At 35.2% G+C, this 17,604-nt stretch overlaps 2 protein-coding genes across 2 annotated transcripts; one reads left to right on the top strand and one right to left on the bottom strand.

Moving 5' to 3' along the window:
• Positions 1–1,362, top strand: LOC130934690 (uncharacterized). Its single transcript, XM_057864233.1, has one exon. The coding sequence runs from the start codon at positions 1–3 to the stop codon at positions 1,360–1,362; it is 1,362 nt and encodes a 453-aa protein (XP_057720216.1).
• An 11,613-nt stretch (positions 1,363–12,975) lies between these two features.
• On the bottom strand, positions 12,976–14,819 carry LOC130935609 (hydroquinone glucosyltransferase-like). Its single transcript, XM_057865429.1, has one exon. The coding sequence runs from the start codon at positions 14,772–14,774 to the stop codon at positions 13,347–13,349; it is 1,428 nt and encodes a 475-aa protein (XP_057721412.1). The 5' UTR covers positions 14,775–14,819; the 3' UTR covers positions 12,976–13,346.
• Positions 14,820–17,604: the final 2,785 nt, after the last annotated feature.

Raw genomic sequence — 17,604 nt, 5'->3', positions numbered from 1 at the left:
ATGACCAGATTCGCGGATGCCACTATGGAGATCCAGGACCTGGACCCGGCTGTCCACCTACATGCTCTAAAAGCCGGCCTCAGGCCTGGCAAATTCCGGGAGACCATTGCTATAACAAAGCCTAAGACGCTAGAAGAATTCCGGGAAAGGGCGGCAGGTCAAATGGAGATCGAAGAGCTCCGCGAGGCCCAAAAATCGGACAAACAACCACATTGGCGAGATGAGGAAAGAACTTTCAAATCACCAGGCCGTAGAGACACTAAGAAGCCTTCCAAGCTCACACTGAAATACAACACATACACCAGATTCAATACCAAGAGAGAAAACATCATCAGAGAGATCCTCAACACCAAAATCATAAAGCCACCAGCTCGAGCAGGGAACTACCAAGACCAAAGGTTCATGGACAGGACAAAACATTGTGCTTTCCACAAGAAGTTCAACCACACCACGGACGACTGCATTGTCGCAAAGGATCTCCTAGAAAGGCTGGCACACCAAGGACTCTTGGACAAATATGTTGAGAGCCGGAAGGGCAGAAGAGGAAACTTGGATAGGGAAGAGAACAAACAAGCAACGACGGACAACAATAAAAAAGAACGGACAACTCCTGATCCACCAAGGGGAGTCATTAGCCACATATCAGGAGGATTCGCAGGCGGAGGTGAAACAAGCTCGGCCAGAAAGCGAAGCTACAGGCCGATGCTAGCAGTCGAAGGAACCATACAGCCAAAGAAGGACAAAGACCCAAACGTCACAATATCCTTCAATCAAGCAGACTTCAGATCGGCAAGCCCTAACCTCGACGACCCCGTGGTAATTTCCATCCAGGTCAGAGAACTGTTGGTAAGAAAAACATTGCTGGACCCAGGTAGTAGTGCTGATATTTTATTTTATTCTACCTTTATAAAGATGAAATTATCAGAAAAATTGATACAGCCCTCCTCGGTAGAGCTAATTGGGTTCTCCAGAGAGAGAGTCCCCATCATGGGACACATATGGCTAAAGACCACAATGGGAGAAATCCCTATGTCAAAGTCAATTGATATTCAATACCTAATACTAGACTGTTACAGCCCTTACAATATTATAATTGGAAGACCCGCCCTGAATATATTCAGAGCAATGGTGTCCACATTACACCTGTGTGTTAAGTTCCCAGTGCAGGAAAACAAGATAGCTACAGTGTACGCCGATCATCAAGAAGCTCGGCAGTGCTATAATGCTAGCCTAAAGCTAACCCAAACAAAACAAGAAGCTCGGACTCAGGTTCAAGCAATCCACACTTCTGCAGACACAGCGACACTAGCCGACCTCGACTCAAGGGAAGACCTCGGCCAATGGACAACCTTCAACAAATAACACTAACGGCAGATGACAAATAATACACATACATTGGAGAAGCATTAGAAGGGGAAGACCGAGCAAGACTTATACAAATACTGCGCCAGAACGTCGACCTATTCGCATGGACACCAGATGACATGCCCGGAATAAGCCCAAAGGTCATCTGCCACAGGTTAGCAATCGACAAAATAATCCGACCAGTGGCACAGAAAAAAAGGAACCTCGGAGATGAGAAAAAACAAGCAGCACTCGAAGAAACAAAGAAGCTCCTCAACGCAGGCTTCATCAGAGAGATTCGCTTCACCACATGGTTGTCCAACGTGGTAATGATAAGGAAGAACTCAGGTAAATGGCGCATGTGTGTCGACTTTACAAACATAAACAAAGCTTGCCCTAAAGATGCATATCCATTACCTTGTATTGATAAATTAGTTGATAACGCTTCTGGTTTCAAAGCCTTGAGTTTTATGGATGCATACTCTGGTTATAACCAGATTCTGATGCACCCAGAGGACCAAAGCAAAACAGCTTTTATAACAGAACATGGAAATTTTTGTTACAAGGTAATGCCTTTTGGCCTAAAGAATGCAGGTGCGACATATCAAAGATTAATGGACAAAGTATTCCAACAGCAGATAGGCCGGAATATGGAGGTCTATGTAGATGATATGGTAGCCAAGACACCGGCACAAGGGTCACACTGTGATGACTTGGTAGAAATATTCAAACAACTTCGAGCATACAACATGAGACTCAATCCGGACAAATGCGCTTTTGGAGTCCAAGGAGGGAAGTTCCTTGGTTTCATGCTAACCTCGCGAGGCATAGAAGTCAACCCAGAGAAATGCAAAGCCGTGCTGAACATGACAAGCCCAAAGACAGTAAAAGAAGTCCAGCAACTAGCAGGGCGAATAGCTGCCCTGTCATGTTTTCTACCTGCAGTGGCAAACCGATCTTATCATTTTTTCTAGACATTATCTAAAGGCAAGAAATTCACATGGACAGACGAATGTGAGAACTCCTTTACCGAGCTCAAAGCTCTTAACATCACCATCAATCCTCCAAAGACCTGAGACAGGTAAACCATTGTGCTTATATCTATCAGTATCTAACCATGCTATAAGCTCGGTACTAGTAACAGAAGCAGGGAGAAAGCAAAACCTAGTGTACTTCATCAGTAGGGTACTACAACCTACAGAAACAAGATACCCGAAGATAGAACAATTGGCACTAGCATTAATCACCACGGAAAGAAGACTGCGACATTACTTCCAGAGCCACACAATCATAGTACGAACAGACCAGCCGTTGAGGCAGATATTAACCAGACCCGAGCTCGCCGGCAGATTAATAAAATGGTCGGTTGAGCTATCCAAGTTCGACATCCAGTACGCATCAAGGAAAATACTGAAGTCACAGATGCTAGCCGACTTTATATCGGAAATGACTAATGACACACAAAACACAGAGGTCAATTGGAGCATACATGTGGATGGAGCGTCAAACAAAGAAGGCAGTGGAGCAGGGATACTGCTGAAGGAAGGAGACAAAGTGGTGGCCGAGCAGTCACTGCAGTTCCGCTTCAACGCAAGCAACAATCAGGCGGAGTACGAGGCCCTACTCGCTGGACTAAAGCTTGCCCTACAACTACAAATACCCCGAATAACAGTTTACTGCGACTCTTCATTAGTGGTGCATCAGATAAAGGGCGAATTCTAGGTAAAATATCCTTTGTTAGAGAAATATTGGGTCATAACAAGGGATCTCATTTCAAAATTTAGCAAATTTGACATTATTCATGTGAATCGAGAACAAAACACCAGGGCCGATGTGTTATCCAAGTTAGCCACAACTAGGCAAGCCGAAAACACATCGGCACTGTCCCAACTAACACTTGACAAACCGAGTTTTGAGTAGGATACAATTTTAAGTATCATACAGGTACCAAATTGGCGAACATCTTTTCTCGACTACATCAACACAGGCACCATGTCAAATGATAAGCCGAACTTGCCGCTCTTCCGAAGAAGAGCAAGCTTCTATACAGTGCTCGAAAACACCCTATACAAGCGAGGACATTCCCAACCACTACTCAAATGCATCAGCAATAAGAAAGCCGAAGAGGTTATAGTAGAAACACACGAAAGGGTTTGCGGAAATCACATTGGCGGCCGAGCATTAGCCGCAAAGATATTGCGAACAGGATACTATTGGCCGACGATAAAAAGGGACTGTATTTCAAAAGTAAAGGCATGCGATAATTGTCAAAAGCACGCCACACTCTCCAAAACCCCAGCCGAAGAACTCCACACCATAGAGGTAAGCTGCCTTTCGATAGGTGGGGATTGGATATCCTCAGACCTTTCCCAAAAGCGCCAGGCCAGGTAAAGTTCCTTTTGGTATCAATAGATTATTTCTCTAAGTGGATAGAAGCACAACCACTGGCACACATAACGGCAGAAAAAGTGCGGTCTTTTTTATGGATAACTATTATATGCAGATACGGTATCCCAAGAGAGATAATCTCAGATAATGGGAGATAATTTACAGACCATAAGCTCGCTACCTTTCTAATAAACTTTAACATCAAACATCATTTCAGCTCAGTAGAGCACCCGCAAACTAACAGACAAGTTGAATAAGCTAACAGAATTATCTTGCAGGGATTAAAGAAAAAGCTCGGCGAGGCTAAAGGAGAATGGGCCGACCTTATTGCAGAAATCCTATGGAGTTACAATACCAGCATCCAATCTGCCACAGGGGAAACTCCTTTCAAGCTGGTATATGGCGCAGAAGCACTCATCCCAGTAGAGGTCAGCGTCCCAACATTAAGGACCGAGCTCTATGATCAATCGAATAATACGTAAGCTCAAGCAGCCGAGTTGGATCTTGCAGAAGAAGAAAGGGACATTTCAGCTATAAAGCAGCGAGCCAGAAAGTAATACATAGAGCGAAGACACAACAAAAGAGTAGTTCACAGGTCTTTCAACAACGGAGACCTCGTACTCAGACGAATAGAAGAAGCCTGGAAACCTCCGGCACATGGCAAGTTAGCAGCAAATTGGGAGGGACCTTTTCGAGTTCTTCAAAATCTCGGAAAGGGGGCTTACAAACTAGAAACCCTTAAAGGAGATAAACTTCCAGGAACATGGAATGTCTCCTCCCTAAGGGAATATCAATCATGACATTGTCTGTAAATTCGCGAATGATGGTACTCTTTTTTCCCAAAACACATGGGTTTTACTCGGAGAGGGTTTTAACGAGGCCGGACACAACAAACCACTATACGAAAGTAATTTACGTCGCAAGCAAAATATTTTTACTACGATGACCAGAATACACGCCAGTCAACAACATCATCCGAGCTTCATACTCGAAAACTAACACGCCTACGACGAGCATAATACTCCGACAAATACAAACAAACCAAAAATACTACAAAACATTCACTATTGACAAATTCATCACATGCGCAATAGCTATCAAAAACTATACTCAGTACGAACACGCCACTTGGCATGACAAAACATTATTACTATCTTTACCAAAATATCATATTTCATAAAAGGCTAAAACAGTCATTATCAACCCAAGCTCTATGCTTGGAAACAAAAAAAAGCAACCGAGAATGATACTTGGAATTTTCCAAAAGACAAAACAAGTTAAATACAAAGTTCTAAAGGCCTACACACAAAGCTTACAAAATAAAGCACAAACTAAAGGCCTAATCTGCCTTATCACCAATACTAGACTCCCTGCTATCATCTAAAGAAGCAACCTCGTCATCCACAAGCTGCCCATTCACAACTACTTTAGTCGCGTCAAGCATATCCGCATTTGACCCGGGAAACAGCACCTGCACTTGAGAAACAGCACGCTCAAAGCCCTGTGCATATGCCACAGAGACCTTAGTCTGCAACTCCTTCACCCTTGACCCCAAGCGATCATTTTCAGCCTTAACAATCTTCACCTCCTCTGCAGAAGAGAGTTGAAGGTGTTTCTCCTCAGCAAACTCAGACTCCTTCAACCTCAACGATGAGGACAACTCTATAATAGTCTTCTCCTTTTCCTCCACAGCTGAGGACAGCTCGGCGACGTCTAGAGTAGACTTATTTTCTTTTTCAAAAAACTAGCTCTTGAGCACGACCAACAGCTACAATACGTGCACCAATTACCTAAAACAAAAACAAGAACATCAAAACAATATAATAACACATGTATACTAGACAATAGGGGTGCACAGACCCGGCCCGGCCCGAAGGTCCGGCCCGGTCCCGAACACTTTAGGGGCTAATTTGGTGTGATTTCATCGGGTTTAGGGTTAGGTAAGGGTCTCAAAAATAGACCCGGTCATTATTTCGGGTCGGGTCCGGGCCATAGCTCGGGTCACCCGAAGTCGGCCCGGTGGTCCGGTCATCATACACAATTAATATTTTGTGTTATTAGTGATGGATCATGACTATTTTTATGTGGAATTTAAGTATTGTAAACCTTAATATTTTGTGTTATTAGTCATTATAAGACTATAAGTTAATGTTTTATGTTTAGAATGCATAAGACTGTAGACTAATGTATAATATTGTGTTATTTGTATTGATTTAAATATTTGGTATTATTAGACAATATTAGTATTGATTGTGGTTATGCTTTAATTTTAAAGAAGAGTTGGTTCTTGTTATGTTTTTCTAAGTGAATTTTACCATGTTAAATAATGGTTGGAGTCTTGGAAATTTGGATATTTTTACATGCTAGCTTAGAAGAAGGTATCAACGTAATGTAATGTTAACGGCCTGGCTTTCACCTGGTATAATTGTGGCCCAAAAGTGTATTGGTTTCATCGGGTCTAGGGTCGGGTTCGGGTCTAATAAATAGACCCGTCGTATATTTCGAGTCGGGTCTGGGTCCCATCAAACCCGGCTTCACCCGGCCCATGTGCACCCCTACTAGACAAAGTACAACCTTTACCTACAGAAAACGACTCACTCCTACACGTCCGACACCCTCAATCATCTTTATATCATCAGGGAAGCAACAAAGCTCATCAGCCATGACAGAAAAAAGGTATAGTTTTCCCCATAAAGACCGACTATGCACATCCTCCGAATAACCATGCAGCCTTTTTTGAGACTCATAAGCCAACTCCACCCTTTGAAGCTCTATAGAAGACTCTCCTTTCTCCAGAAAAGCCTCAGCAATTTTCTCCTTTGCATGACCCCTTTTTTGTTTAACCTTAAAGGCAGGTTCGGGCTGAATCACAAGACCCTTGTCGGCATTGGTAGCCGAGCTCTCCTTTTCATCCTTCTTCCGCTGACTGAAGAATGACTTCAATCCAGCAGTAGTAATTGTAGGCGCCTTGTCACCTATACGGAAGGCCAACAGAATAAGAACAAACAAGGACAAAACAACAACAAATCAAAAACAACTAATTTACCTAGATATTTCAGAACAGCGAGTCTATCAGAATCCCATTTTAACAACTCGGACACAGATAATAATCCCTTTGGGCCCAACTTCTCAAACAGAAACTCCATCATAAGTTGATCATCAATCGACCTATCATCCACGTCTAGAGCTTGCATAGGTTCGGAACACCAAGATAGAGGGAACTTCTCAACAAGATACTCATTCAGATAGAAAGGAAACTCCTCGGGCACACTCCTCACCTTAACATACATGGTTTTAAAATCCTTAAAAGAAGACTTGTAAAGACCGAAAATAGCACGACGAGGGTAACTACTAAGATTAACCCAAAGACCTCGGTTAACTCCTTTAGCCTGAAACAAAGAGAAGAACAACCGAAGAGAGGGCGGCTGCTCAATGAATTCCATCAACACCTCAAAGGCCCTTACAAACCCCCAGGAATTTGTGTGAAGTTGACTAGGAGTACAGTTTAACCAGTAAAGCACACCACACTCAAAATCAGTAAAAGGAACCCTAACTCCCAACTCAGTAACAAGCAGCTGTACATATAAAAGTAAGCCCAGTCATCACAGCAATGGAAAACCCGGTCACCAACATCACAAAGAAGTATTTCTATCCTTATATCACTACCGCTCCTAACCCAAACATTCGAACCCAGCATGTCAACAGACTCCTTATCACTAAACTGAGACACATAATCCTTAACCCTAGAGTCAACCCAACCATACAAATCCCCTCACCCACATCAGGCATTTTATCTTCCATAAAACAAAGAACAGAGAATCAAAATTAAGAAAGGAAGAAGGAAGCAATGAAGACACGAATCAGCACTCACCTTTCTTGCTCATTTCTCCAAAAACGCAGAAGCACCTAATACAAAAAAAAACTAGGGAAAGTAAGCACGTTTATTACATAGTGAAAAAGCAGTTACATATGAAACGTTTTCCTTTGATCCAAACCATCAGAAAACCCACGATCAACACTCAGCAAATCAAACGGTCAGGGACTCCTTGAAACTCGCAGCACAATCAAATCAATCATTCATTAATGCACGAAGAACAACGTAGGCATTAAATGCTACAAACCGTTTCAAAACACAACGCGCCAAAACTAAGACGAGCTCGGGGGCTGTAAGGAACACACACAACAAATAAAGCGACCGAGGATTTTGCCATCCAGGGTGTACAAGCTCGCCTTAGTCCTGTCCAAACCAAGGCAAGCTTGGGGCTATGATACGTCACCCACATCCTCGGTCGCCCGGAATACTCGGCACACGAATATCTGAGGCTGGAATCACATCAACCAAGCTCGGAACGTGAGCAGATAAGCTCGGCCTCATCCATTCGAAAAATAAGACACGTGCTCAACAAAACCTAGTCACCAAAACAGAATATCATAACCAACCTACAAACTAGGACTGATTCACAGGAAACGGTAAAATAATCCCTATAAAGCCGAACTAATATTCTCAGCTGAAGATCAGGTTCCATTACCAGTTTTCATATTCACTTATTCATTCTCACTTAATTATTCTCTCTCTCGAGATTATCACTAACTTGAGTGTCGGAGTATCTTTTGCAGGTATTCTTGCCGCGGTGTTTGATCTCGGCCGACATGAAGCTCTTCCTTTCAGTTGACGACTTACTCGGAAGCGCTTAAACTCGGCCTCCCCAGTGTTCGGACGAATCAAAACCCATAAACACTCAAAATCGTCAAAGAAAAGGACATCAAAAGGTTCTTTTGACTTGTTCTTCAGTTTTTTCATTTTTTGGAGAACGGATACGGGAGTCTTTTTTTCAAGTTGTGAACTTCAGGACCGTGTCCTTCATCGCTTCCTTCAAATCTGGGAGGCGGTCGTAGGTTGTTCATTGTGGCCGAAGATGACACCATATCTCCACTAGGATTAATTGGGAGGTTGGGCTGAGTTTATAACCTTTTCTTTATTACAAGTTTGCAACAATAGTTGCAATCCCTCTAATCATAGTAACTGAAAAGAAAAAAAGGAAAGCTAAAAATTAGCTTTTATCGACTCATAAAATCAAAAGAAAGGATTTTAAGATTATAAAGTTGAGAGCTAAAAGTTTAAAGTCTTACCAACGGCATTTTAAGCAACAGCTCGTCAACAATGATGTCCCTTAAACTTAATGGATGCTCGTTTCATAGGCCCATGAGCATGTTAATGCTCATAAGCTCGGAAGCATTAACTCTTTAGACTTGAATTTTCGGGGATAAAATATTAAAATTCCAATAAAAGTTGAATATTTTTTCGTTCTCTAAAGTCATGAAAAAATGTGTTGGCTACTTTTTTAATTTTGAAGAACTTTTCTTTGGATATGTAGTAAGATTCTTCAAAAAGATTGAATATCCTTCTATTTGGGTTATCTCAAAAAGAGTTAAACCCACCGTCTTAAGAGCTAAAAGGTATGGTCAAAAAATAAAAAATAAAAAAACTCTAATGGAGAGTTCAAGGTCTAAAAAGAACACAGTAATTTAAAACTGTGGATGATGGCTCAACTGTTTGGATGGAGTTGAGAAGGAGCACATCCATTATGTTTCAAGATGTTCATTTGAAAGTCGAAAAGCAAAATTCAAATTTCAAGTTAGAAAAATAGAGTCTCGTATATCCACAACTAGTTCGAGATATTCCTGACATGTTCATTTATATGGCATAAACGGTCATTGGGACCCAGAACCGACAGGACATACAAATTACCTAAGTTAGTGTTGAAAACGACTCTGGCCTCTTGGAGGTTATCTAACTCCTCTTGGGTAATGGTGGATGGAGTCAACTTTACTTCCTCGAAAAGAGTAGATATCCTCTTCAAGTACAGTACCCGAATTTGGTTGGGAGCACAAGGACAGGTCTCAGACATTTAGAGGTGCTAGTATGCTCACGAATTCCGACCACCTTTTTTTTGGTATCTTGAGAAAACACCACTATATTACAAAGAAAAAATCTCGAAATTCACCTAAAAATTCAAAGAAAATTCTCCAGCTTCTAAAAAACCTAGAAAGGCGAGGGAAAACCCAGAAATTGAGCAAACAAAACCTAAAATCAACACCGTCAAGACTAGAGAAAAAAATTAAAATATTGGTACTTTCACTATGCTCATAGCGAGTGCAAAAGTAAAAGAATTAAAACCACAAAAAAAAAAATACATGTGACAGTATAAAACAAAAATACAGTATGAATATTTTTAAAATACACATATTAATGGATGAAATTACGAAAAGTAAAAGAAAAAACTTTACTTGATTTGCTATTAAGATACTTAACTGTTAGTATTCATAGAAAGTATCACTCGTCACTGAAAAAAAGGTAGAGAGAAAAACTGAGGAAGAGAAAAAAATATTTAAAAAATTTCTCTTTGAGAAGAGGAATTGTTTTAGAAAATTAAAAAAGTGGAAGTTAAAAGAGAAATTATTCAATTAATACTTAATGTAGCATTTATTGATAGGAAGAAAAGAATTGATAACTTTGTGGTTCGCAAATAAAAAAATTACTCCTTGCACGAAGAAAATTGAAAGGTCTCTTAGAGATTTTTTCACGCTTAAAAATTAGTAAATAAAAATGATCTATTTTTAATTTTGTAAACTCAGATATTTTTGACAAAATTGTTAAGTCAAAAAATTCAAATTAGAGCATTGTTCTAAATAAGATCAATCATTTGATATTATGATAAAGAAAGAATATCACGTTACTAACAAATAGATATGTCATTAAAACTAATGACGTAGTGATTACACAAAATTGCCGAATTAGAGTATCGAGAGTAGTAAATATTTAGAAAGCTATTATCCTAAAAAAGAAGGCATAAAAAGAAAAGGAACTTAGTAGATAAAATTGACACAAACTTTAACACCAAAAAATACTATTAATTTAAGTTTCAAATATTTTATAGGTTATTTTTCTGGTCTAATTCTAACTCTACGTGAATTAGGATCTCCCATCTTTCCAATTTCTTAGGCTGCGTTTGTTTTTTAGAACAAGATAAGACAAGACATTGAGAACAAAATACAAAGGACAGAAATACAAAAATTTGTGTTCTTGTATCCTATTTGATGATAAACGAGAATAAATTATGAAAAATTAATTTATTCACATTTTTTTGTTCAAAAAATTTGAGACGAAAAATAAAATAATAAAAAATATATTTATAAAAAAATTAACAAGAATAATAAAAGAAAAAAATGAAAAATAAGTTGTGTCTCTTGTTAGTGTCTTCATGTCCTTCCTGTCAGGATGGATACAAAATATACTAATTCAGTGTTCCTAGACACATTGTTTTTATCCATATCTCTTCTGTCAAACACAATTTTATATCTATGTGTCTCTGTCTCAGTGTCCTATCTCTATAAACAAACGCAACCTTTGGAGGTACTGAAATACTGAAATTTTAGAGATAGAAACAGAAATTTTAGTATTAGTCTCTGAACCAACAAACATGATATTGAATCTCAGTCTCTCTGTTTCAGTACCTCAAAACAAACGCTATCTTAGAGGTCACGAATTCGAGCTCCATATCTTTGGTAAAAAAAAAATACATGACATATCTTCAAGTAAACGCTGACCAAATATATTTTGAAAATCTATCAATTTAGTCGTTGGGTATATTGGGAATAGGTGATAAAAAAAAAGATAAACAAGACAATAATTGTAATTGAATAAAAAAGATAAGTTGTAATTAAAATATAAACAAAAAAAGATAGGTTGAAATTAAATACAAAGAGAATCACCCTATTTTTTATTCAATTTCTTGACGCAATAAGAAAGGGACTTCTCTACCTAACTTGTTCACACCATAGTTTGGGAATTAAATTGAAAGGACTCCTCAACCTTATTTGTTCACATTATGGTTTCATCACAAAATCTAAAAGTGCTTTGACATTTCTAATCACTCAATATTGCTACTACAATAGCTCCGTAGATATTTATAACCTCTTATTACGTTAAAATAAAGAAAATCCTAAAACCCATAAATATAAAATCTAATATAGTAATTAAATAAACAAAAATTAAAATACATCAAAATAAACTAATAATTATTAAATAATATTTGATCTCTTCATATTACAAATATTTAAAATATGTATCAATGAGATTTATGTAATTGAAGAAAAAATTAAATTAATAAATTTTTATATAAACATATTTAGTTAATATTCAATTAAAATTATCAGGCATTATTATGTACGTTGTTAATTAATATTCTATAACATTAATTATTAACAAAAATTATTAATAAAAAAATTAAAAAATAAATATGATTAATTTTTATCTTTGATAAAATAATTTAATAAAAAAATAAAATAAAATTTAAAAAATATCTTATTTCTTATGAACTAATTTAATTATTTAATTTTTTTTGATATTAAAACGGAACATTTAATTATTTAATTATTAACCCAAAATTTCACTAACTTGAGGTTTCGCTTGACGACCTGAACTCGTATTTGCGGACCATGTTTCACGTGTCTGGTTAATTTGGTAAGTGAACTAATATTTTTGGACTCCTTTGGCCCAACAGGTTTGTAGCTGAAAGGAAAATGGACTAGGAAGCAAAGGATGAAACATCCATTGGCTTAATTTTAAGTTTTTTTTTTTTTTGCATGCAACAACCATTGACCAGTGACAAACTCTTAAATAGAGTTTAGTACTGCGACGAATTAGTTCTTGGCTTGCTGGGTTGGAGAATATTGTGAGAAACAAAATTTTTTTTTTAAATTAAAAAAAAAACTCATTTCTCTCCAAAATTATATTTTTTTTCTTTAGATTTTATACATATTTTGTGAATTTTCTGTCACATTTAACTTTTTCAAATAGTGAGTTTCAACATTTTCTTATTGAGTTTGAATTTGTAATTAGAAAACGTCTCTTTAGAGAATTAGGTTGACAAAAATATTGGTACATAATGTTAAGATTCTTTTTAAAAGATACGACATGTATAAATAAATAGGAAAATTATTAACACAAACTTAGAAAATTCAGAGATAAAGCTACGTTTAACTTGAAAGAGAAAAATTAAAAAAATTAAATATTATATATATACTAAAAATTAATTAATAAATTAATTTTTATATATTTATATATAAATATATATAATTTAATTTATTTTTAATATATATTTTATATTAATAATTAATTTTAATATATACTTAATATAATTGAAGTAAAGTGTAAAACATAAAAGAAAAACAAATGAAGAATGAAGAACAATTTTTTTTTTTTTTCTGGTAATCGGAATTCGGAAAGACGAACAATTTAACTTGAAAACAAATTTGACTTATGTGCGCAACGTGTCAAAGCAAGCTAAATATTATTACTGACATCAATATCAGTCCATTACAAAAAAAAAAAAAACCAACAGAGAAAAACCCATATGGCTGGCCCATATTAAACAATATATAACATGCACATCAACTGAACCATAGAAGGCTTTATTAATTTGAGAAAAGGAGAAATAGTTCTTTGACCTTCAAACTTGCAAACATTTAAGTTTTAAAAAATTTAAAAATATATTTAAATTTTCGTTTGAAAATTATAAGATTAGGAACTTATTTGTTATTTTTTTATTAATTTAATTATTATCTTCAATCCCACTAAACTTTTCCCACTTAGTAGCCAATTGTGACAGCGCATGTGTTGAAGAACCAGCATCTTTGTTCACTGCATCAGCAGCATAAGCTTTCAAATCCTCCATTCTTTTGCGCATTGCTTTACCTTCTTCCTGCTCCATTAGACACTTTATCACCTTTGAAACTTCCTCCTTTTCAACAACACCATCTTCTCCAACATTCGGCCTCACCGCCACTTTGAGTCCATCAACTAACAACACAGCATTCATCCTCTGCTCTGCAAAGAGTGGCCATGTGATTATTGGAACTCCCACTTGTACACTTTCCAACACCGAGTTCCAACCACAGTGACTCAAAAACCCACCAACTGAATCGTGACTAAGGATTTGTACTTGGGGTGCCCATGATGGCAAAACCAAACCTTTCTCTTTGGTTCTTTCTAGAAACCCACTTGGTAAAAATTTCAATGGATCCTCGTTCTTTTGGTTGTCTAAGTAAGCAGCACTCGATGAATCACTTGGTGCTCTAAGAACCCATAAAAACCTTTGACCACTCAATTCCAAACCCAAAGCTAGCTCATTGATTGCGCTTTGAGAGAGTGTTCCGCCGCTTCCGAAAGAAACATACAAAACAGAACTATGTGGCTGTTTATCCAACCATCTTAAACACTCTAATTCCTCATCACCATCATTGCTTGATGACCTTTTTTGTGTAATTGGTCCAACAGCATAAAAGCTGAAGCAACTTTTCTCCTTTGCAAGTGCTTTCATAGCAGCTGATTCCAATTCCAAGAAGCTATTGATTATGAATCCATTTACATTACTCGATCCTTTGCAACGTTCTAGATAGAGTTTGTAACCATCACTGGATCGATTTTGCGTTGGTAATGGAAGATCACGCCCGAAAACTGGTACACAACCGGGTAAATAGATAGGATCTTTTAGGTCTTTGTACTCACCGGTAACTTGCTCATCAAGTTTTGGCAAATGCAAAGACAATGAAAGAACCATAACTGAAGAAGGGAAGTAAATGTAGGACAAGAAATTGAACTCCTTAGCGAATGAAAGTGCTTCGAAGGCGAAAGCATCTGCGATCAAAGCTGCAAGTGGTTCCCTTAAGGTGAGGGATTTAAGGGTGTCACGAATTGACGGGAGAGAGAGGGTAACGGTTTTTTGAATAAGAACTCCAGGGTATGCTCCTTGGGGCAAGTCTTGTTTGTTGATTGGAGGGAGAAGGATGGAGTGAATGTTTGAAGGAAGAGTTTGAAGGTAGGATTTGGTTGAATCTGGGTGTGGCCCAAGTGAGGGAATCATGCAAGTGACATGAAAATTTGGGTGAAGCTCCAAGAATCTTTTGGAGAACTCAAGTATTGGAACTAGGTGGGTCAAGCCAGGACTTGTAACAACAGCTATGCGCGTTGCTTTTGCCATCAATTCGATTGTACGAGAAAAGCTATGGTTTTTATTTTGGTTCAGATATGTAAACTATATAGGGAAACTTTTCCCTGTAGTAGGTGACTAGTTGTGTCCAACTTCCACGTTGTGAAATGAGTTTCAATTAGGAGTTTGCTAACTAGTATAAATTCTAAGCATACTTTTCAAACTATAAAAGTAGAAGAATAATTTAATTGAGAAAATAACACTCTTAAATTTTTAATAATAGGGTAAAGTTCTGTACTAGTCCCAACCTTTAAAGTGAATTTTATTTTGGTTGATAATATTTTAATGATTTTATTTTTATCTCAAAATATTTAAAATAATATTTTTGTTAAGACTAAATTTATTCAATTTTTTTTATTTTTATTCTTTCAACAAGTCCAAACTTTATTCTTTTATTTCTTTCTTCTCATTTTTATGCTATTAATTCTTTAAGAGAGATTTAAAAAAAAATAGAATTTGAATTTATTGAGAGAATAAAAGTAGAAAAAAATATTGAATAAACGTAACTTTCACAAAAATATTATTAACAGTATATTAATTTTGTTAAGTGTTACTGTGAGATAATATTGATATTATTTTAAATATTTTGAGATAAAAATAAAACTATTAAAATATTAAAAAATAAAGGTTTAATTACTCTGTTGGTCTCTATAATTTTGTAAAATTTTTAATTAGGTCTCTATACTTTTTTTTTAATTAGATTTCTGCACCAATTTTTTTTAAATTAGGTCGCTCTTAACAGTAATTGACTTAATTTTATAAAGATCCAATTAAAAAAAATTGGTACAGAAACTCAAATAAAAAAATATGGAAACCCAATTAAAAAAAATAATACAAAAATTCAATTAAAAAATATAAAAATTTAACTAAAAATTTTACAAAATTATAGAGATTAACAGAATAATTAAACCAAAATTAAAATAAAATTTATCGCAAACATTAAAAATAAAAACAATACTTTAGCCGCCATAATAATATAAAGTTCACTTTTTTTTTTAATTAAGTTAGCAAAACCTTCTTTTCCTCTAAATATTTTTTGTACGTGGGGATACCGTTCATTGAATATAATGCAGATGCGGAATGAGCATCAGCCATCAGGAAACATTATGGAGTCTTCTCTTTATTCTTTCATTGTTTATTTTATTTTAAAATGAAGAAATTAAACTTTCGAAGAGGCAGTTGCGCAATGACGTAACGCAGTACGCACCTGAGCTGTTTTGATCTTAAATATTCACAGGCCACGTAAAACAAGCTAGATTGATTTTGTCATCTAATATATTTGACATAAAAAAAATGCTAGATGAATATCAAATTTCAACTAACACATGTATTGTTGGCAAAAATACAAAAAATTAATATTATTTTTTTTGTAAAGGACAAACAAATTTTTTATTTGATAAATTTATTATATGTATTTAATTCAAAATTTTATAAAAATAATTAAATAATTATTTAAAAAATATACACACAAAATTAAATAAAAATTTGATCTTTATATTTTTATTTTTTAAAAATATTATTAATTATTGACAAAAAATTATAAAAAAAACATATATTTAATAAAAAATTATTAAATTTTAAAAATAAAAATATTTTATTTTTTTAAAGGCAATACTACGGTATAAATGTAAATCTGTATAGATATATATAGATATTTCTTTTTAATCACATATATAACAACACCTGGTATAAAGTGTAGCAGGAGTTTGATAGAGAATATCAAAAGTGGCTCAGAACTAGTTTGGAAGCCAATATGAATAATGAGTTTGGAAGTCATTGCTTCCTTAGCTGGTAACGTGCAAAATAATGAGATTTTTTTTTGTTTTTATGAAAAAGAGGTGGGATCATAAGAATGAAAATCGAACATAAGCAAGAACAAGAAATGCTATTGGAATCCTATGAAAAATATTGAATTGAACTTCTTGCACTAAAATTAAATTTGCACGTGATTTGATACTCTAAAGTCATATGAAATTTTAGAATCTTTTAACTAAAAAAAAAAGGAAAAAATGTTTGTATTTAATACCCAATAATTCAAAAGAAAAAAAAAGAATATTAAAATTCTGTTGTTAAAATTGTTTGTTTTATTATTTTAATTTAATTTAATTTAATTTTATTTTATTTTTTAATTGACATCAAATTATTATAAAATTATAAAAACAAAAAACAGAGTTAAAAAATTGAAAAAAATTAAATACTCTTTTAGGATTAATTTAAAATACTAAAATATTTCTTAACATTAAGTTTATTTAATTTGAATTAAAAATTTAATTTAATTACAAAAAATAAAACAAATTTATAATTAATTTTAAGAGGACAAATTTTTTTTTTAAATAAAACATATTTTGTGTAAGTATATATTTATGAAATAATATTAGAAATTTTTTATATAAAAAATAAATATAAGTTGTATGTATATAAACACAAAAATTTATGTTTTTTATATTATTTGTCTTATTTTAATATAATATAATTTGAATTAAATAGATTTATATTATATTTAAAATTTAAAATTTAAAATTTAATTTTTTTAATTTAAATTCTATTAAAGAGAAAAATAAATGATTGACAGAAGTAGAATCACGCGTACTGAAAAAAAGGTCATAGGTGAATGCATGGTTGGTGAGAACCAAGGTGGAAGCCTAATAGAGCATGATAACGGGTGTTGGTGAGAAAGAAGTAATGAGAAAAAAATGAGGTAAAATGAGAAAGAAGCAAAGACAAATTAGCAGCGATCTGGCAGCATTGAGTCTGTAAGTTGGTGTTGCAGTGAGACTCGCACAAGACAAGCGGCAGTGTGTTGGTATCGTGGTGGGATTTT

Source organism: Arachis stenosperma, chromosome 6 (assembly GCF_014773155.1).
Source record: "Arachis stenosperma cultivar V10309 chromosome 6, arast.V10309.gnm1.PFL2, whole genome shotgun sequence".
Lineage (NCBI taxonomy): Eukaryota > Viridiplantae > Streptophyta > Magnoliopsida > Fabales > Fabaceae > Arachis > Arachis stenosperma.
Note: the sequence above shows the minus strand (reverse complement) of the source record. Positions and strands in the feature narration are given on the sequence as shown.